The sequence below is a fragment of the Coregonus lavaretus genome (assembly GCF_964263955.1).
Source record: "Coregonus lavaretus genome assembly, chromosome: 3".
Lineage (NCBI taxonomy): Eukaryota > Metazoa > Chordata > Actinopteri > Salmoniformes > Salmonidae > Coregonus > Coregonus lavaretus.
Genome location: NC_139990.1, coordinates 18,084,498 through 18,107,417, shown reverse-complemented (window position 1 = coordinate 18,107,417; position 22,920 = coordinate 18,084,498). Strand labels below are relative to the sequence as shown.

The 22,920-nt window shown below is 43.2% G+C and overlaps 1 protein-coding gene across 2 annotated transcripts in view; it reads right to left on the bottom strand.

Annotated features, from left to right (window-relative positions):
• The window catches only part of LOC311123077 (RNA polymerase II subunit A C-terminal domain phosphatase-like), a 111,544-nt gene that overhangs the window by 23,668 nt on the left and 64,956 nt on the right, over positions 1-22,920 (bottom strand). For both annotated transcript variants that reach the window (XM_084158137.1, XM_084158138.1), the window contains one exon: positions 20,078-20,331. In XM_084158137.1, coding sequence (XP_084014263.1) covers positions 20,078-20,331 — 254 coding nt within the window. The remainder of the gene's footprint in view (positions 1-20,077; positions 20,332-22,920) is intronic.

Sequence of the window (22,920 nt, the reverse complement as noted above, 5' to 3'; positions counted from 1 at the left end):
TAACACATATGGAATCATATAGTAACCAAAAAAGTGTTAAACAAATCAAAATATATTTTAGATTTTAGATTCTTCAAAGTAGCCACCCTTTGCCTTGATGAGAGCTTTGCACACACTTGGCATTCTCTCAAACTGCTTCATGAGGAATGCTTTTACAACAGTCTTGAAGGAGTTCCCACATATGCTGAGCACTTGTTGGCTGCTTTTCCTTCACTCTGTGGTCCAACTCATCCCAAACCATCTCAATTGGGTTGAGGTTGGGTGATTGTGGAGGCCAGGTCATCTGATGCAGCACTCCAACACTCTCCTTGGTCAAATAGCCCTTACACAGCCTGGAGGTGTGTTTGGGGTCATTGTCCTGTTGAAAAACAAATGATAGTCCCACTAAGCGCAAACCAGAGGGGATGGTGTATCACTACAGAATGCTGTGGTAGCCATGGTGGTTAAGTGTCACCAGCAAAGCACCATCACACCTCCTCATCCATGCTTCACGGTGGGAACCACACATGCGGAGATCATCCGTTCACCTACTCTGCGCCTCACAAAGACACGGCGGTTGGAACCAAAAATCTCAAATTTGGACTCATCAGACCAAAGGACACATTCCACTGGTCTAATGTCCATTGCTCGTGTTTCTTGGCCCAAGCAAGTCTCTTCTTCTTATTGGTGTCCTTTTAGTAGTGGTTTCTTTGCAGCAATTCGACCATGAAGGCCTGATTCACGCAGTCTCATCTGAACAGTTGATGTTGAGATGTGTCTGTTACTTGAACTCTGTGAAGCATTTATTTGGGCTGCAATCTGAGGTGCAGTTAACTCTAATGAATTTATCCTCTGCAGCAGAGGGTCTTTCTTTCCTGTGGCGGTCCTCATGAGAGCCAGTTTCATCATAATTGAAATGCATTCCAGGTGACTACCTCGAAGCTGGTTGAGAGAATGCCAAGAGTGTGCAAAGCTGTCATCAAGGCAAAGAGTGGCTACCTTGAAGAATCTCAAATATAAAATATATTTTGATTTGATTAACACTTTTTTGGTTACTACATGATTCTATATGTGTTATTTCATAGTTTTGAGGTCTTCACTATTATTCTACAACATAGAAAATAATAAAAATATAGAAAAACCCTGGAATGAGTAGGTGTGTCCAAACCTTTGACTGGTACTGTATATATTTTAACATTTTAGTCATTTAGCAGACGCTCTTATACAGAGCGAATTACAGGAGCAAATAGGGTTAAGTGCCTTGCTCAAGGGCACAGACCAATTTTTCACTTAGTCGGCTCGGTTACTGGCCCAACACTCTTAACCACTAGGCTACCTGCCGCCCAACGACAGAAAGAGAAAAAAAGAGTTAGAGAAAACAGCCAAAGCATGCTGCGATACATTTGCCTTGTCTTTCCATTCCAGTCAAAGGAACAGATTTGACAAAAGGCAGCGAAGGCTGATGACAGCCTGTCTCTGTGTTTTAGTTCTGCACTGAGCAGAGTGAAGAAGCCCAAAGCAGCAGCAAGATTTAAATAGTCTCCGTAGTCTTCTTTTACCCAAAAGAAAAAGGCATAAACGCCCAACATGTTTATTATTATGAAAATTATGCTTGATGCTGTATTAATAATTCTGCTTGGTTGATTATCATTCACTGTATACAGTGAGGGAAAAAAGTATTTGATCCCCTGCTGATTTTGTACGTTTGCCCACTGACAAAGACATGATCAGTCTATAATTTTAAAGGTAGGTTTATTTGAACAGTGAGAGACAGAATAACAACAATATCCAGAAAAACGCATGTCAAAAATGTTATAAATTGATTTGCATTTTAATGAGGGAAATAAGTATTTGACCCCTCTGCAAAACATGACTTAGTACTTGGTGGCAAAACCCTTGTTGGCAATCACAGAGGTCAGACGTTTCTTGTAGTTGGCCACCAGGTTTGCACACATCTCAGGAGGGATTTTATCCCACTCCTCTTTGCAGATCTTCTCCAAGTCATTAAGGTTTCGAGCATGACGTTTGGCAACTCGAACCTTCAGTGCCCCTTTTCAATGCCCTGGCTGAGGGAAGGAGGTTCTCACCCAAGATTTGACGGTACATGGCCCTGTCCATCGTCCCTTTGATGCGGTGAAGTTGTCCTGTCCCCTTAGCAGAAAAACACCCCCAAAGCATAATGTTTCCACCTCCATGTTTGACGGTGGGGCTGGTGTTCTTGGGGTCATAGGCAGCATTCCTCCTCCTCCAAACACGGCGAGTTGAGTTGATGCCAAAGAGCTCGATTCTGGTCTCATCTGACCACAACACTTTCACCCAGTTCTCCTCTGAATCATTCAGATGTTCATTGGCAAACTTCAGACGGGCCTGTATATGTGCTTTCTTGAGCAGGGGGACCTTGCGGGCGCTGCAAGATTTCAGTCCTTCACGGCGTAATGTGTTACCAATTGTTTTCTTGGTGACTATGGTCCCAGCTGCCTTGAGATCATTGACAAGATCCTCCCGTGTAGTTCTGGGCTGATTCCTCACCGTTCTCATGATCATTGCAACTCCACGAGGTGAGCTTGCATGGAGCCCCGGGCCGAGGGAGATTGACAGTTATTTTATGTTTCTTCCATTTGCGAATAATCGCACCAACTGTTGTCGCCTTCTCACCAAACTGCTTGGCGATGGTCTTGTAGCCCATTCCAGCCTTGTGTAGGTCTACAATCTTGTCCCTGACATCCCTGGAGAGCTCTTTGGTCTTGGCCATGGTGGAGAGTTTGGAATCTGATTGATTGATTGCTTCTGTGGACAGGTGTCTTTTATACAGGTAACAGGCTGAGATTAGGAGCACTCAGCTCGTTACCTGTATAAAAGACACCTGGGAGCCAGAAATCTTTCTGATTGAGAGGGGGTCAAATACTTATTTCCCTCATTAAAATGCAAATCAATTCATAACATTTTTGACATGCGTTTTTCTGGATTTCTTGTTGTTATTCTGTCTCTCACTGTTCAAATAAACCTACCATTAAAATTATAGACTGATCATGTCTTTGTCAGTGGGCAAACATACAAAATCAGCAGGGGATCAAATACTTTTTCCCCCTCACTGTATAAGTTATTGTAATATGTTAATTATGATTCAGTCTATATGTTCTGTTAAATATGTTCATAATGATTCTCTGTATAAGTGCTTTTAATAAGCTCTGGCTCATGAGACTGTGGATCCTAATAAATACAGTAACTGATGCAGATACATTGTGATCCTCCTAACTGATGCAGATGGTGTGTTCCTCCTAACTGATGCAGACAGTGTGATCCTCCTAACTGATGCAGATAGTCTGATCCTCCTAACTGATGCAAATAGTCTGATCATCCTAACTGATGCAGATAGTGTCATCATCCTGACGCAGATAGTGTGATCATCCTAACTGATGCAGATACATTGAGGAGGAATACAGTAGTTAAGTAGGGCATGCAGCACCTAAAACCTAAATACTGCATTACATAACAAACCCCCTCTTCTCCTGAGGGCTGAGGTGGTTGGGAAGGAAAGGCAGGCAATGACGATACAGAAAAACACCCTAACAAAATACAGTACAGTACAGTACAAGCATGGCGTGGTTTGCTCCATGAGTGTTCACATCAACGTCTACACAGAAGTTCTCTAAACATTGATGAGCTAGTGGCTAAACTATTCTAAGCGCATACATAGAAAAACATGATTCCTACAAAACCCAAAGCCACTCATTCTTACTAACCGTACTGTCCTGATACCATAGAGAAAAATTAACAACATATATCTAATGTTTCATTCCTTCTGGTTCACTACTTTACCTTTCAACAGTAACTCACAACACTAAAACCCCAAATATGGATACCTATTTATCAAGAGAATAGCTTTGGCAACAGTATGATGAGTACATAGTGTTTTAAGTTGGAGATCTGTGTCCCAGTTTGACTTCTCTTACATCTATATTAACATTTAGCTTGGTTTTGCATAATGCCAGTCAATTAATGCAGGAGATTAATTTTGATGAATTAAAGACTAAAATATGCCGTGGAAGGCAGAAAGCAGCACAGTGTTCTGAAGATGTGTCTACACTGTATCAACATACTGAGAAGTCTTTGATGCTTTCAAAATAGACATCAATTAACATGAATTAACCCAGCACAGCATAGTTAGCTACTGCAGATGTTCTGGTGTGTAGCTCAACACAATCACACAAGTCACTCATATGTGGCTGGCGTAACACAATCACACAAGTCAAAATGAGAAAAATATAAGTATAGAACAGCATTGTCCAGAGACCCTCTCTTATGTGTTAAGTGAGAAGAGAGGGTGGGTTTAATATTAACCATACACACATGGTTGTTTTAAATGAGCTTACAGACGTGTGTATGAGGAGATAGCAGGTCCCTCTCCTCTACCCTGGAGGAAACTACAGCTCACTGTGGAGCAGAGGAAAGGTTATCATCACTAACCAACACGGAGACTTAAAATGCTTATGTTCTAGTCAGTTGGGAACAGCTTGAGCAATAGCTAGTTTTACAAGGGAGGACAAATTAATGGATTTAAAAGGCTACAGTATATAGCTCGCTAAAGGAGGTTGATTATGCTCAGTGATTGGCTAAGATCCACCAGAAGAACCAATCCCTGCTCTGTATTGGCAATGGTCTTCATCCCCAGTAAGAGGCGGAGTCTGCTGGAGACACAGGAAGCAGGAAGTGACAGGTGGCCAGATTGGACTGACAGCTGGGACATAGACCCTGACAAGACCCCCTTGAAGGAGACGAGAGGACAGCCCACCTTCTGTCTGAACAGCCCACACACACGCATACACAAACACACACACACACACACACACACAATCTGGTGAGCAGAGAGAGTAGTTGTAGAGTTTAGGAGACTATAAGGCTACAGCTCTACTGTCATTCCTTTAGAGGTCTGGCTGGGTGCTTTACACACAAAATACATTGCTGATCAAACATCTAGGACATTCCCCCAACTCTTCTGAATCAACCAATTTTCCAGGACTCCAGGTTGAAGGCTTCAGAAGTAACTTTTTCTGTTCCTTATTCTATCCCTAGAGAAACCAAGCTGACGTTGACTAATGAATGTAGAGGAACAAAGAACAACCTCAGAGGCTAGTTTGTTAACAAACCTAGGTTAGGTTTTGGATGGCTATCCATCATCATAAGCAAAGTTTCCATCCAATTGGTGACAGATATAAAATAATCTGCATAAAGAAAATATGTGCATTTTCCCACCAGTCGTGTTTTCACCAAACAAACTCAGTGTGTGATGACGTAGTGCACACAAAATGTACTTTATCGCTTAAGTTTTCATGTATCGAATAAAAATAAAACGTTTCTATCGCATTTTCAACTTTGCACGCTGTCAATTAGGTTAGTATTGTGGAGTAACTACAATTTTGTTGATCCATCCTCAGTTTTCTCCTATCACAGCCATTAAACTCTAACTGTTTTAAAGTCACCATTGGCCTCATGGTGAAATCCCTGAGCGGTTTCCTTCCTCTCCGGCATCTGAGTTAGGAAGGACGCCTGCATCTTAGTAGTGACTGGGTGTATTGATACACCATCCAAAGTGTAATTAATCACTTCACCATGCTCAAAGGGATGTTCTATGTCAGCTATTATTTTATTTTTTTACCCATCTACCAATAGGTGCCCTTCTTTATGAGGTATTGGATAACCTCCCTGGTCATTGTGGTTGAATATGTGTTTGAAATTCTCTGCTCGACTGAGGGACCTTACAGATAATTGTATGCGTGGGGCACAGAGATTAGGTAGTCATACAAAAATCAGGTTAACCACTATTATTTTTTTCCAAATCAAATCAAATTTTATTTGTCACATGCGCCGAATACAACAGGAATACCCAGCTTAAAAATGAAATGCTTACTTACAGTGAGGGAAAAAAGTATTTGATCCCCTGCTGATTTTGTACGTTTGCCCACTGACAAAGAAATGATCAGTCTATAATTTTAATGGTAGATTTATTTGAACAGTGAGAGACAGAATACCAACAAAATAATCCAGAAAAACGCATGTCAAAAATGTTATAAATTGATTTGCATTTTAAATGAGGGAAATAAGTATTTGACCCCCTCTCAATCAGAAATATTTCTGGATCCCAGGTGTCTTTTATACAGGTAACGAGCTGAGATTAGGAGCACACTCTTAAAAGGAGTGCTCCTAATCTCAGCATGTTACCTGTATAAAAGACACCTGTCCACAGAAGCAATCAATCAATCAGATTCCAAACTCTCCACCATGGCCAAGACCAAAGAGCTCTCCAAGGATGTCAGGGACAAGATTGTAGACCTACACAAGGCTGGAATGGGCTACAAGACCATCGCCAAGCAGCTTGGTGAGAAGGTGACAACAGTTGGTGCGATTATTCGCAAATGGAAGAAACACAAAATAACTGTCAATCTCCCTCGGCCTGGGGCTCCATGCAAGTTCTCACCTCGTGGAGTTGCAATGATCATGAGAACGGTGAGGAATCAGCCCAGAACTACACGGGAGGATCTTGTCAATGATCTCAAGGCAGCTGGGACCATAGTCACCAAGAAAACAATTGGTAACACACTACGCCGTGAAGGACTGAAATCCTGCAGCGCCCGCAAGGTCCCCCTGCTCAAGAAAGCACATATACAGGCCCGTCTGAAGTTTGCCAATGAACATCTAAATGATTCAGAGGAGAACTGGGTGAAAGTGTTGTGGTCAGATGAGACCAAAATCGAGCTCTTTGGCATCTACTCAACTCGCCGTGTTTGGAGGAGGAGGAATGCTGCCTGACCCCAAGAACACCATCCCCACATGGAGGTGGAGGTGGAAACATTATGCGTTGGGGGTGTTTTTCTGGACAGGACAACTTCACCGCATCAAAGGGACGATGGACAGGGCCATGTACCGTCAAATCTTGGGTGAGAACCTCTTTCCCTCAGCCAGGGCATTGAAAATGGGTCGTGGATGGGTATTCCAGCATGACAATGACCCAAAACACACGGCCAAGGAAACAAAGGAGTGGCTCAAGAAGGAGCACATTAAGGTCCTGGAGTGGCCTAGCCAGTCTCCAGACCTTAATCCCATAGAAAATCTGTGGAGGGAACTGAAGGTTTGAGTTGTCAAACGTCAGGCTCGAAACCTTAATGACTTGGAGAAGACCTGCAAAGAGGAGTGGGACAAAATCCCTCCTGAGATGTGTGCAAAGCTGGTGGCCAACTACAAGAAACGTCTGACCTCTGTGATTGCCAACAAGGGTTTTGCCACCAAGTACTAAGTCATGTTTTGCAGAGGGGTCAAATACTTATTTCCCCCATTAAAATGCAAATAAATGTATAACATTTTTTACATGCGTTTTTCTGGATTTTGTTGTTGTTATTCTGTCTCTCACTGTTCAAATAAACCTACCATTATAGACTGATCATGTCTTTGTCAGTGGGCAAACGTACAAAATCAGCAGGGGATCAAAATACTTTTTTCCCTCACTGTACAAGCCCTTAACCAACAATGCAGTTCAAGAAATAGAGTTAAGAAAACATTTACTAAATAAACTAAAGTAAAAATAAATAAAAAGTAACGCAATAAAATAACAATAACGAGGCTATATACAGGGGGTACCGGTACCGAGTCAATGTGCGGGGGTACGGGTTAGTTGAGGCTATTATTGCACAGAGAGTGAATCCATGCAACTTATTCAGCAAATTTGTACTCCTGAACTTATTTAGGCTTGCCATAACAAAGGGGTTGAATACTTATTGACTTTCAGCTTTACATTTTTATTAATTGTAAACATTTCGAAAAAACATAATTCCACTTCGACATTATGTGGTATTTTGTGTAGGCCAGTGACAAAAAATCTAAATTTTATCCATTTTAAATTCAGGCTGTAACGCAACAAAATGTGGAAAAAGTCAAGGCGTGTGAATACTTTGAAGGCACTGTAAGTTATTTAATCTGTAGCTTAATAAACTGTATTGTTTCCCGAGTCGTAGTGGGAGGACCACACACCCTATCATCGTGTGACTCCAAGTTTACTTCGATGTGATGGTTATTATATCAATATTTGCGCATAAAGGCATTTCCACCACCATTTCTCGCATAATTAATTTTACAGACACAAAAAGATCCCACCATATCGAACAAACAAATGATCTGTCAGCATGTATTAAATTGTACCAAAACTTCCTGTTTCCATCACAGCTGTCGTGATTTTTTTGTTGTTGTTGACGGTATGACTTTACTCGCATAGAAACTGTGGATGGAAACTGTTAGTGACATTAATTAGTGTTCTACAATTAGAAAAAAATAAGCTATATAAATCCACTCCATCATTACCATCACACCCCTAAGCTACCCAGTGCCCAATTTCCAAATGTTCCCTGACTTGGATCCTTTACTCCCCACAACAACCCCCCTTGGAGAGCTGGGTATTGGCCTTTTTAGAACACAATAACACTTCCCCTCATGTATCTTATTTAACAACAACCTCTGAATGAACCTCCCTCCAACAACCCTGGCTAACAAAGCACCCGAAAATATGCACTTTCTGCAAAATCCTTCCTCTCCATCTCCCCTCTCCGTTTTATAGAGCCTGAAGGACTGACTTCAAGACATTTACATCAGATTCACAAGCGTGACATTACAATGTCAATATTCATAAATGTAAAACAATATCGGTCATGCTATAGAAACCCACAGAAAGAGCAAGAAAATGAGATGAGGTGAGAGAGAGAGAGAGAGAGAGAGAGAGAGAGAGAGAGAGAGAGAGAGAGAGAGAGAGAGAGAGAGAGAGAGAGAGAGAGAGAGAGAGAGAGAGAGAGAGAGAGAGAGAGAGAGAGAGCAGTATATTACGCAAGCGTTGCAATTGAAGGCCGTGCTAAATTAGTGTGCAAATTCAGTTTGGTGATTGAATAATCAGGAAGCAGAAATGGGACATTTGTATTAGAAACAGCCAGGGAGAATATACTATACTATATACAGACATAAAATTAACTGTGTCCACACTCACTGAACCACTGCTGAGTTTAGCCACACACACCACCCACACACCTCTCGGTGTTAAACATACCATAGATATCAGAAATGAATAATTCCAACACTCCCTCTCCATCAGGCCAAGGGTTTTACTTGGTGAATATTTAACGGAGAGGAGAAGTAGTCAATGTATTTTCAGAAGAGAGTACTTTCATTATCCTGTCTGTCTGTCCATCAAACCCCGGGCCAGAGACTATGTCCTTAATGACCCCAGGGAGAGGAGGAGAAACCCACAGTAAGATGATATCCTCATTATTTGTACTGTAAGCCTCTGCTATGGTGAGACTGCAGCTCCAGATGTGATGAGAGACGAGCAGATAGATGCCAATAACACCCAGTAAGTCCCAACCCATGGATTTCCACTTTAAAAGTAGCAATAATACTCCAGAGGGGGAGAGAGATATAAAGCCTCTGGAGACAGATCTGGAATATGAATCCCGGTCCTGCATCAATAAGAGACTGACTCTCACAGCTACTAGGTGCTGCTAGGATGGGATATACACTGAACAAAAAAATAAAAACAACATGTAAAGTGTTGGTCCAATGTTTCATGAGCTGAAATAATATTACCCAGAAATTTTCCATATGCACAAAAAGCTTATTTCTCTCAAATTTTGTGCAGAAATGTGTTTACATCCCTGTTAGTGAGCATTTCTCCTTTGGCAAGATAATCCATCCACCTGACAGGTGTGGCATATCAAGAAGCTGATTAAACAGCATGATCACAGAGATTGCGAGTGTGTGTATACATGTAATAGAGGGAGAGAGAGGAGAGCGAGAGGAGAGAGAGAGAGTGGGAGGCAGACAGAGAGTGGGAGGCAGAGAGAGAGAGTGGGAGGCAGAGAGAGAGTGGGAGGCAGACAGAGAGTGGGAGGCAGAGAGAGAGTGGGAGGCAGACAGAGAGTGGGAGGCAGAGAGAGAGAGTGGGAGAGAGGGAGAGAGTGGGAGGGAGCGCGAGAGAGCGAGAGCGAGAGAGAGTGTGAGAGAGAGAGAGAGAGAGAATGGGAGAGAGAGAGAGGGGAAACAAGAGAAAGAATGAGTGAGTGTGCGATCAAGCGCCTTAGTACTGTCCCTTGGGCTTTCGCAGTGATTCATATTTAATCGGTTATCAGATAGTAAAACATGGTGTGGATCTACAGCTGCTTTGATATCAACAACCATTCAACGGAGACGGATAGAAAGATCTCACTCCACATCATCACACCACTGCTCCAGGGCAGCTCTCGGCTCCTCTCTTCTCCTCCATGCCTAACGAGAGAGATGTATACCATTTGGAAAAGCCTATCCTGTGCAGTCGTACTAAGGCCAAACAAACAGGAACACATAGGCTTAGCTACCCCTTGGGCTGGGGGGGTTTGCAACATGGTGGAGGTAGAAAACAGCAGGAGTGGGGAATACATCAAATCCAGATTGCCAAACATATTGAACAGTATGTCTATACCCTGGTTTTAGATGTGAAACGTGATAATTGTAGTAATTCACGAGCATAACCTCGATATACAGTATAACAGCACTGATCCTGCCCCAAACTCCTGTTTTGTTTTTGTAAATCAGTTCATTTCAGAGCAGCGTTAGATAAAGCAACAGCCCTGTTCAGAGCAGAGCAGAAAGGTTGGTTCCATATTTATTCTTGATTGAGTCAGACATGGCTGGGACACGGTGCATGGTGCTCATCTCCTCATGGTTCCAAACACACGACCTGCAGAGGTGCTAACGTGATTAAACAATTATCAGGCCTCTGCAGAGCCTTCTGGAGGCCAAGACACTCTGAAGGCAGAAAGACAGCGTTTCTTAGGTTTAAATCCTGGGTAGAGCTGTCGCCTCCATGTTCCCTTCTGTTCCTCTTCTCTCGGTGTAAACAGTACACTGTATAAAAACTGGTTTAGGTTGTGATAAGTGCCAATGAATTGGGTGGCACCATGGTGTGAAATCTGGGATGAGGAACAGAATATATAATGGGAGTGATGAAATGAGAATAAAACTACATTAAAGATGCACTCAATCTGACAATAACAATTATGAGGCTTGATGATATCCCTCTAGTGATGACACACAGACACACGCAGTCACACACACATGCAGTCACACACACACACGGCTGGTGATGCACTGCTTTGATCGGCTATGAGACAGAGTATTTAATTAGAGTCAAGCAGCTGAATACATCTAGGAAATACATGTTATTCACAAAGTGCATCAAATAATAGAAATGTGAAGATTAAAGGGGAAAGATGAGACCAACAACAGATCTACACAGGCTAATTAATCAAAGGCTAAATATTTTGAATGTATGTATGTATGTACAGTGAGGGAAAAAAGTATTTGATCCCCTGCTGATTTTGTACGTTTGCCCACTGACAAAGAAATGGTCAGTCTATAATTGTAATGGTAGGTTTATTTGAACAGTGAGAGACAGAATAACAACAAAAAAATCCAGAAAAACACATGTCAAAAATGTTATGAATTGATTTGCATTTCAATGAGGGAAATAAGTATTTGACCCCTCTCAATCAGAAAGATTTCTGGCTCCCAGGTGTCTTTTATACAGGTAACGAGCTGAGATTAGGAGCACACTCTTAAAGGGAGTGCTCCTAATCTCAGTTTGTTACCTGTATAAAAGACACCTGTCTACAGAAGCAATCAATCAATCAGATTCCAAACTCTCCACCATGGCCAAGACCAAAGAGCTCTCCAAGGATGTCAGGGACAAGATTGTAGACCTACACAAGGCTGGAATGGGCTACAAGACCATTGCCAAGCAGCTTGGTGAGAAGGTGACAACAGTTGGTGCGATTATTCGCTAATGGAAGAAACACAAAATGACTGTCAATCTCCCTTGGCCTGGGGCTCCATGCAAGATCTTTATGCTTTGGGGGTGTTTTTCTGCTAAGGGGACAGGACAACTTCACCGCATCAAAGGGACGATGGACGGGTCCATGTACCGTCAAATCTTGGGTGAGAACCTCCTTCCCTCAGCCAGGGCATTGAAAGTGGGTCGTGGATGGGTATTTCAGCATGACAATTACCCAAAACACACGGCCAAGGTAACAAAGGAGTGGCTCAAGAAGAAGCACATGAAGGTCCTGGAGTGGCCTAGCCAGTCTCCAGACCTTATTCCCATAGAACATCTGTGGAGGGAGCTGAAGGTTCGAGTTGCCAAACGTCAGCCTCGAAAACGTAATGACTTGGAGAAGATCTGCAAAGAGGAGTGGAACAAAATTCCTCCTGAGATGTGTGCAAACCTGGTGGCCAACTACAAGAAACGTCTGACCTCTGTGATTGCCGGGTTTTGCCACCAAGTACTAAGTCATGTTTTGCAGAGGGGTCAAATACTTACAGTGGGGAAAAAAGGTATTTAGTCAGCCACCAATTGTGCAAGTTCTCCCACTTAAAAAGATGATAGAGGCCTGTAATTTTCATCATAGGTACACGTCAACTATGACAGACAAAATGAGGAAAAAAAATCCAGAAAATCACATTGTAGGATTTTTAATGAATTTAATTGCAAATTATGATGGAAAATAAGTATTTGGTCAATAACAAAAGTTTCTCAATACTTTGTTATATACCCTTTGTTGGCAATGACACAGGTCAAACGTTTTCTGTAAGTCTTCACAAGGTTTTCACACACTGTTGCTGGTATTTTGGCCCATTCTTCCATGCAGATCTTCTATGGGGTTGAGATCTGGAGACTGGCTAGGCTACTCCAGAACCTTGAAATGCTTCTTACGAAGCCACTCCTTCGTTGCCCGGGCGGTGTGTTTGGGATCATTGTCATGCTGAAAGACCCAGCCACGTTTCATCTTCAATGCCCTTGCTGATGGAAGGAGGTTTTCACTCAAAATCTCACGATATATGGCCCCATTCATTCTTTCCTTTACACGGATCAGTCGTCCTGGTCCCTTTGCAGAAAAACAGCCCCAAAGCATGATGTTTCCACCCCCATGCTTCACAGTAGGTATGGTGTTCTTTGGATGCAACTCAGCATTCTTTGTCCTCCAAACACGACGAGTTGAGTTTTTACCAAAAAGTTCTATTTTGGTTTCATCTGACCATATGACATTCTCCCAATCCTCTTCTGGATCATCCAAATGCACTCTAGCAAACTTCAGACGGGCCTGGACATGTACTGGCTTAAGCAGGGGGACACGTCTGGCACTGCAGGATTTGAGTCCCTGGCGGCGTAGTGTGTTACTGATGGTAGGCTTTGTTACTTTGGTCCCAGCTCTCTGCAGGTCATTCACTAGGTCCCCCCGTGTGGTTCTGGGATTTTTGCTCACCGTTCTTGTGATCATTTTGACCCCACGGGGTGAGATCTTGCGTGGAGCCCCAGATCGAGGGAGATTATCAGTGGTCTTGTATGTCTTCCATTTCCTAATAATTGCTCCCACAGTTGATTTCTTCAAACCAAGCTGCTTACCTATTGCAGATTCAGTCTTCCCAGCCTGGTGCAGGTCTACAATTTTGTTTCTGTTGTCCTTTGACAGCTCTTTGGTCTTGGCCATAGTGGAGTTTGGAGTGTGACTTTTTGAGGTTGTGGACAGGTGTCTTTTATACTGATAACAAGTTCAAACAGGTGCCATTAATACAGGTAACGAGTGGAGGACAGAGGAGCCTCTTAAATAAGAAGTTACAGGTCTGTGAGAGCCAGAAATCTTGCTTGTTTGTAGTTGACCAAATACTTATTTTCCACCATAATTTGCAAATAAATTCATAAAAAATACTACAATGTGATTTTCTGGAGAAAAAAAATCTCAATTTGTCTGTCATAGTTGATGTGTACCTATGATGAAAATTACAGGCCTCTCTCATCTTTTTAAGTGGGAGAACTTGCACAATTGGTGGCTGACTAAATACTTTTTTCCCCTACTGTATTTCCCTCATTAAAATGCAAATCAATGAATAACATCTTTGACATGTGTTTTTCTGGATTTTGTTGTTGTTATTCTGTCTCTCGCTGTTCAAATAAACCTACCATTAAAATTATAGACTGATCATGTCTTTGTCAGTGGGCAAACGTACAAAATCAGCAGGGGATCAAATACTTTTTTCCCCTCACTGTATGAATATGGATAGTCTTGGTTACATTGACTATATCTAAGGAGGTTGCTACAGTGCATAGGGCTAAATGAAAAGTGCTACGTGTTAAGAACTAATCTAGATACAGACCATCACTGCAGTTTTTAGAGACTCTCACACCCATGACTTCATTCTACAGTAAATAATCCATAATGGGAATGTGGCTGTTCAGACACATCATCATTAGGCTACATCAGGCTACATCTATAGGAAATAAGCATCATTAGGCTACATCAGGCTACATCTATAGGAAATAAGCATCTAACACATCTTTGGAAAAGAGAGGCTATCAGCTAAAGAAACAGGCCTACTCCATCCAGATGAATCTCCCACTGTGATACCAGAGTTAGAAAAAAAAAAGAACATTTCCCGCTTCCCTCCACATCACCCCATTCTAATCATATAGTAACAGGCTCATTCTAGTTGACAATATCATCATACACTCACTCTAGCTGACAACTCCCCAGTTTTACTTCCACTTTGGCAATACTCTACAGAATCACACAGAGCAGCCGGGGACAGAAGGAACATTAGAGAGAGAGGAGAGAGAGAGAGAGAGAGAGGAGAGAGGACAGCAGACAACAGGCTGTAGCATTTAGGAAATGAATAAGGTTAGCCTAACTGTTGTAAAAGCCATGTGCCAAAAGTCAATGTATGACATACAATACACGCAAAGTATGAGGAAGGAGAGAGTGAGACAAAGGAAAAGGGAAGAGGGTGAGATAGAAAATGCAAGAGCGAGCTGTTATTTCTTCCACGTTGAGCTCAAGTTCAGTCATGACTTATTACACATATTAATGCATATTCCTGATTGCTGAAGCGCCAAGGAACTATTGAGATCCCCGTCTGGCATGCTGAGTCTCCAGGTCATCATAACACAGACCAGAAAGAGAACCAGCGGCAGGCCGTCAGCTCTTTGATGTCGACTGACAGTTTATACAAACAAACAGGCACCCGCCACACGGACACACGTCATCTTACTCATCGCATCCCCGCTACCCTGAGGCATACAGCCAGGCATGACTTGTCTCTGACAGCGCCAGACAGACCGACACTAAGCCCCACATGGAGATGTGTGATATTCATCAATGACTGGGTTGTCTAGCAGCTCTATACTGAGATTCCAATTTCCCACATGTCTGTAACAGTGCTGAGCACCAAAACAAATTCCTATTAACCATTATTGATTGGGAAATGGCAAGTATTGTAATTGTCATGCGCAAATTATTTGTTTGGTTTCCTATCAGTGTTTGTGGTCACAGCAGGGTCATCACTGTGGTGGCTATGCATGTCTGAAACCTCTGAAGCTCAGAGTCAGTGCTTATATACTTTATATATAGTGGTTCTAGACTTTAAAACAGAGTTGTCAAACTCAACAGCATGATAAAGGACTCTGCTCTCCTCCATTTGTCTTGAGAGAAATGGGTGGCAGTGGTGCCAAGACAAAACAGAACTTAATGGAATGAAAACACACACTTAATTACAGCAACATGGCGGGAAAATCGCTCACGTTACTCGCTCCAGTTTAGACGGTAGCTTAAGTGACATTTTCAACCACAAGAAAATAGAGAGAGCGTGCCAGGAAGAAAGGTCAAAACCCTGCCCAGTAAAGTAGCGTTGGAGAGTCAGAACACGAACAGAGAGTTGGAGAAGAATTCAGCCAATGTATGGTGGTGCTAGCTCAATGGATCTCCGTCCCTCAGTGCTTCAAGTTAAAAAAGCTCAACTTTGTGACAATGTCACATACTATATATCACATACATTTTGCTCAGGCCGTTCGGTTGCAGTGTGAGGGGAAAATTCTTCATTGTCTAGAAGAGTGTGCTGATGATTCTGGGCGTCACTTCCATCATAACCCACTATTACAGCCACTCAACTACCATCAACTTCATGGCCAGAGATTGGTTCCTTCCTGTATCTGATACATCAACACAGCTAGGGACCGTGACGGCATTAGTAGCCAATCACAAGTCTATTATTATCCTGAAAACGCCTTGACTTAGTGAAGAAAGCTCTTAGCCGCTGCGGAAACCAAGAATCAGACCACACCACCAGATGACAAGAGCAACATAACATGACCTGGAGTGATGGCTGATTGCAATCATGGCATAATGAAGAGTGGAGGGGGTAGAGGAGGGCGAGTCACTCCCCTGTCTCTTGCCTCCCACCTCCCTCCTCCCCCCAGGCTGCCTCTCACCTCTTCCCAAGATGGACCATCTCCCGCAGAGGTGAAAGTGCTGTACTTTCATTGACAAAAAAACTACTTGAAACTGTAAGTGCTGTTTGTTTTTTGTTTTTACTACGGCCATTCACATTCAATCATCCACATCAATCACAGAACAATATTAAACAGTTCTGACAAACTGGTGGAAATAAAAATGTATAGTCTAAATATCGCAGATCACAAAAGTCCCAGTCAATGGCATCTTTCTGAATAACCATTTAGTAAACAGAGTGCACAGTCGGCTTATATCCCACAGGGATTCTGATAATTGTTATTCTACTCCTGTGGTGAAGGAGAATAACCAACAGGAGGGGAGGAAGGCAAGGTGCATTCTTTATTTCGTTTTCAGGTCTGTTGGCATTCCACATATGCCTGTGTGCATTCAACTGAATGAAAAGCTGCACAGACAAGAAATTACTGGGCAAACACTGACCTTCATTCAAGATAATAGAGTGAGAAACAGAGTTTTCAATTCATCAATGTGTTTTTGATGTTGTTGTCAGACTTGGATGAAAAACTATTTTCTTCTGTATCCCTACAGGGAGCTTTTGAAGTAAACATCAGCTGTCATTAATTATATTGAAAATATAGTGCTGGGGTGAGGGGTATTGCCATAGATACAAAATGAAAAAAATTACTTTAATTAAAATAACTTCTCAGGGGACCAGGACGCCAGAGGGGCTGGAAGTCTCAGAGAACAGAAATGTTGGTTCTATGGCTCTCTAGTGCTACTGTAGCTTAGCAACAGTTTCCTGTCAGTTTAGAGGCTAAAATGGAAAAGTGGTCACCTCTTAGTCCCAAATACAACCAGTCCCATGTACATCCATCCGGTCATTCCGTAGATGGTAAAGTGGCACGGAACAATCATATTCACTTTGCCTGACGCACTTTCCTTATTTATTTAACAGTACCACAACATTATTAGACTATCACTGAGGGATATTTAATGTTGTATAAATGTTTTATAATAAATACTCATATATAAATAACAGGCTTCTTCAAATACTTTTTAAGCTAATTGTTTCACCAGGGTGTTGTATTCAGAGGTATTGTATCCCGATGTTACCTTAAATGCCCTGGAAACAGACATCTTTACACATTAAATCAGTAGAGGAGAGAGAGATGGAGAGAGGGGTGGATGGATAGATGGGGAGAGAGAGAAAGCTAGCGTTAACAAGGCAAGCTGCTTTTCATCCGTGGATTTCATTTGCATGTCTACCAGCAGTGTCAGGGCTCTGAGGAGACGCTGGTGGAGTGAACTACTGTAGCATAGTCTGCCAGATGTGGCACTGATAGAATGCTCTTTTATGAAAAGAGCTAATGTACATGTCAGAGAGGCATGTTTGTTCTACATAATATATTTCTCTGAACAATCCACAATGTTGTGCCTTGCTGAACACGGGCCAGGTCCCCCAACAGACCAGTGCCCCATCCACCCATGAGGAACAAATCAAACAGGCAGTGCTCAGGCAGACATGGGGAGAAAAGACCCAGATCATGAGAGCCGGAACCAGGCAGCTGACTGGTAGCCTGAACGTCAAGCAGAATTTTGTTCTGTTCCACTTGAAGTATGTATTCCAGACTAGCTGGGGTTCTCCACCACTAGCTTTTCTCCTGGTGTTAAACCGTTCAAAATCCTGTAGTTGACTCAGCTCAACAAACAGTACATTTGTTGTGGAGATTAGACATGGGATGGAAAGAGAGACGGGCACAGAAACAGGAAGAAGGAGAAAACAGAGGGGCTAAGGCACCATAATGTGACTGCCTGCCTGTGTATAAGCACACAGAACCAGCAGACAAACTATTTTATGTAACTTTATCAATCAGAGCTGCCAGGTTGGACCCAGAGACAGAAGCAGGATGAGGAGACTGATGGCCAGAAAAATAGGACAAATAGAAGAGGATAGGAGGTGGAGCATTAGGGCTGCTGTGATAAGATATGCTGCTCCTTGTTAGACCTAAGAGGTCAGACACCCTGAGAAAACTAACGGCCGATAGGTACTTAGCACAGTAGGAGGCTGTTCCTTTTCTTGCTAGAACAAATGGAGTGACTCATCATTGCAAAAAATGGTCTAGGAGGCACACAGGCAGTCAACATAGTAGTATTCTTTTTTCAGGAACTCTGGCTAGTGGCTACGATATGGCAGCAACTATAAAGATTAGCCTACATTATCACACAAAACGCTGTTTGTTTTTGTGCGGTAAATAACATGCACAGAACGTGATCCGGATCCTTAGCTTTGAGAAAGAGGTTTCCAGAGGGGCGGGGTGAAAACAATCTGCGGCCTATAACAAAAGACACCGCCTGCTGGGTACCGACCTGGTACTGTCGAATCAGGCATTTCTACATGTAGAATCGGCCTGCCAGTCATCGCCCGACAACTTCACTTTGAGCCAATCAGAGAGCACGGACCTCCGTGACAAAAAAAAGGGGTGAAAAAGAGGGCACTTCTGCCGGTGTAATTCATCCCCTTTTCATCAGAGTTGTTCTAACAATATTTTTTTCTCTCTTAACGTTAGCTTGCTAACAGAGCCAGGCAGTCACACACACTAACCCTAACCCATATGGGATAGGGGTTTGAAATAATTTCTCTATTGGAATAGTATCATGAATTTTTGTCGGATATCGAAATACGTATTTTTTTTAAAGAACCTGAGCACTGCTGCGCGAGGGAGAGAGGCTGGCGCTCCATTGCTGCAGCTGCGGCGTGAGAGATGGGAGCGAGCAGACTGAGAGAGAGAGACGCAGTAGCCACTAACCAAGACAACTCGGCTACAGCCAATATTAGCTCACTTGTAGCAGCCACAATGTTATTCATCATATCCTATATAACAGTGGCCATCTTGACTGGAGTAGCCGAGAGAAGCTAGCTAGGCTAATTAAGGCTACATGCTGCGTTTCTCCCCAACCCCATTCAGATAAAACAATAGCCTACCTCCTTTTGGTTGCTCGTTGTAGCCTACTCCTTCTCATTTTGCAAACCTTTAATTCCATAATTTTATTCCATCCTACATTGCATTAGTTCCCTCTCACTCCACTTGCTACACATTTAGCTAATTTAGAAAAAGCCTTTTCAGTGTTAACATAGGCCTATCATTTTATTTTCGCAAATAAATATACTCACACAAGTATTTAAAAACTAACCTCCTTTTGGATATTTGAAAAATCGTGCACATCCCTAGGCGGGACACCATATGACTGAGGACCAGGGAGCTTTCCTGTCCCACCTGGCCTTCCTGTGGTAGAGGTGGAGGACACAGACGGAGGTCTTTCCACCCTGTCTCCAGGCTCTAAACTGGGCAGCGTCAGAGCAGGGCAGGACAAGCATCTGGGAGGCACATTTCTGGAAGTCTAGACTCGCTACCCTGTCCCGCAGCAGTAGGAGACTGTAACCCTAACCCTCTCCATCTGGCTGCTCTGTTCACAGCTTGGAAACATCACCATGGGAACAGACCAAGCCTGGAATATTGAAGGAGAGGATGGCTACCTAGGTATTACCACCCCTACACTGTGGTGGTTCTGTGGTGAATCAAACCTGCGACCGTGAATATGACCGCATCACTTCATAGTCCTTACCCTGTATCGTCATAGTCCTTCCTTACCTTTAGCTACAGACGTCTTTAAGCTCTCATCATAAGGCTGGTTGATGAAACACTTCTACACTTCCATTAGAAAACTGCTAATCTGGTAATGGGTTACATAACACTTCCTTGCCTGGTTTAAAGATGGTGCGCTGGTGGCCTTACCTTTGCACGCTGCCCAGCGTCATATCGCCCTGGTCACTAGGGGGCGTCTGTGTCTTCTCTGCCTCCTCTACGACGGTGGCCAGACCCTGCTGCTGGTGGTGGTGCTGCTTCTCTCCCTCAGTGCTCTGTCTGCTACCCTGTGGCCGCTGCCCCTCTTCTTCGTCCTCCATCTCATCTTCCTCCTCCATCTCCCTTGTCTTCTTCCCCCGGCCTTCTCCATCCTCATCGCTCTCCTCATCTAGCATGTCGTCCACCTGTCAACAGAGAAGTGGTTCGGTGAGGCTTGGCTCCCACAGGGTAGGGTGGTCAATACAGTACAGTAGGTCTCTCATTGTCTACCAGAGTGCTACATACAGTAGACAACACCTCAACCTTTCACCTAGATCCCATCAGATCATTAGAGTACACACTGAACCAACCCCTTAGTTTAACTATTTACTTTCAGTTTGTTCTCTTGCACATCAAATCAAATTTGCAGCAGTTAACATGGCCCAACAACAGCAGTTAACATGGCCCAGCAGAAAATGACATGCCACCTCTTCACATATGGATTGTTCTTGCCTGCTACCAAGTTACTGTCTATTCTCCAGGGAATAACCAAATCAGATGCCTCTCTGCCTGCAGGGAACACCAATCACGTGCTGTTTGGAGCTGCGTTATTCAGAGAGGAAAATGAACCTGTGGAAAGTCTACAGTAGGGGTGTCCAAGTCATTCCATGGAGGGCCGTGTCCCCACAGGTTTTTCCTTTCAGTTAGGACCTAGACAACCAGGTGAGGGGAGTGCTTTACTAATTAGTGACCTTAATTCATCAATCAAGTACAAGGGTGGAGCGAGAATCCGCAGACACTCGACCCTCTGTGGAATGAGTTTGACACGTGGTCTACAGGAATGTAGGCTATCCAAGCTGAGAATAATGCACATTAGGCAAAGGCTTTATATTCCTGAACAAAATGGCTGAGTAAAACTTTTCTTTCAATTTAATCTGATATATTATTATCTAATGAGATCAATGTTATATTAAAATAACATAACGTTCACAGAGATTATTATAAAGAAGGAATTTACACCTCGGAGGTATGAAGGAGAACTCCATTAGTGCACTACATAATTTAATTATGAATATTCGATTCTATCAGAAAGCATTTGCATACTGTATTTTACTTGATAACAAAATTGGTTAAAAGAGGATATAGCCTATACCTTGGAGATTAACTGTTGCTACGACGATCATCACAGTTAATTGTGGAGAATCGTATGAATACATTGACACAGCACCATATTTATTAGGGGGAATAGTATCAATCAGTACTTGACAGTGAAAGGCTTCTTCCTAAACGTTTTGGGACACTGTAAAGTCCATGGAGAATAAGAGCACCTCCTCTCAGCTACCCACTGCACTGAGGCTAGGTAACACTGTCACCACCGATAAATCTACAATAATCGAGAATTTCAATAAGCATTTTGCTACAGCTGGCCATGCTTTCCACCTGGCTACCCCTACCCCGGCCACTAGCTCTGCACCCTCCGCTGCAACTTGCCCATGCCCCCTCCACTTCTCCTTCACCCAAATTCAGATAGCTGATGTCCTGAAAGAGCTGCAAAATCTGGACCACTACAAATCAGCTGGGCTAGACAATCTGGACCCTTTCTTTCTAAAATTAGCCGCCGAAATTGTCGCAACCCCTATTACTAGCCTGTTCAACCTCTCTTTCGTATCATCTGAGATCCCCAGAGATTGGAAAGCTGCCGCGGTCATCCCCCTCGTCAAAGGGGGTGACACTCTAGATCCAAACTGTTACAGACCTATATCCATCCTGCTCTGCCTTTCGAAAGTATTTGAAAGCCAAGTTAACAAACAGATCACCGACCATTTCGAATCCCACCGTACCTTCTCCGCTATGCAATCCGGTTTCCGAGCTGGTCATGGGTGCACCTCAGCCACGCTCAAGGTCCTAAACGATATAATAACCACGATCGATAAAAGAGAGTACTGTGCAGCCGTCTTCATCGACCTGGCCAAGGCTTTTGACTCTGTCAATCACCGCATTCTTATTGGCAGACTAAATAGCCTTGGTTTCTCAAATGACTGCCTCACCTGGTTCACCAACTACTTCTCAGATAGAGTTCAATGTGTCAAATCGGAGGGCCTGTGTCTGGCAGTCTATGGGGGTGCCACAGGGTTCAATTCTCGGGCAGACTCTTTTCTCTGTGCATATCAATGATGTCGCTCTTGCTGCTGGTGACTCTCAGATCCATCTCTACGCAGACGACACCATTTTGTATACATCTGGCCCTTCATTGGACACCGTGTTAACAAACCTCCAAACGAGCTTCAATACCATACAACACTCCTTCCGTGGCTTCCAACTGCTCTTAAACGCTAGTAAAACTAAATGCATGCTCTTCAATTGAACGCTACTTGCACCCGCCTTCCCGACTAGAATCACTACTCTCGGCGGGTCTGACTTAGAATATGTGGACAACTACAAATACCTAGGTGTCTGGTTAGACCGTAAACTCTCCTTCCAGACTCACATTAAGCATCTCCAATCCAAAGTTAAATCTAGAATCGGCTTCCTATTTCGCAACAAAGCCTCCTTCACTCATGCTGCTAAACATGCCCTCATAAAACTGACTATCCTACCGATCCTTGACTTCGGCGCTGCCATTTACAAAATAGCTTCCAAAACTATCTAAGTCTATCACAGTGCCATCCGTTTTGTCACCAAAGCCCCATATACTACCCACCATTGTGACCTGTACGCTCTCGTTGGCTGGCCCTCACTACATATTCGTTGCCAAACCCACTGGCTCCAGGTCATCTATAAATCACTTCTAGGCA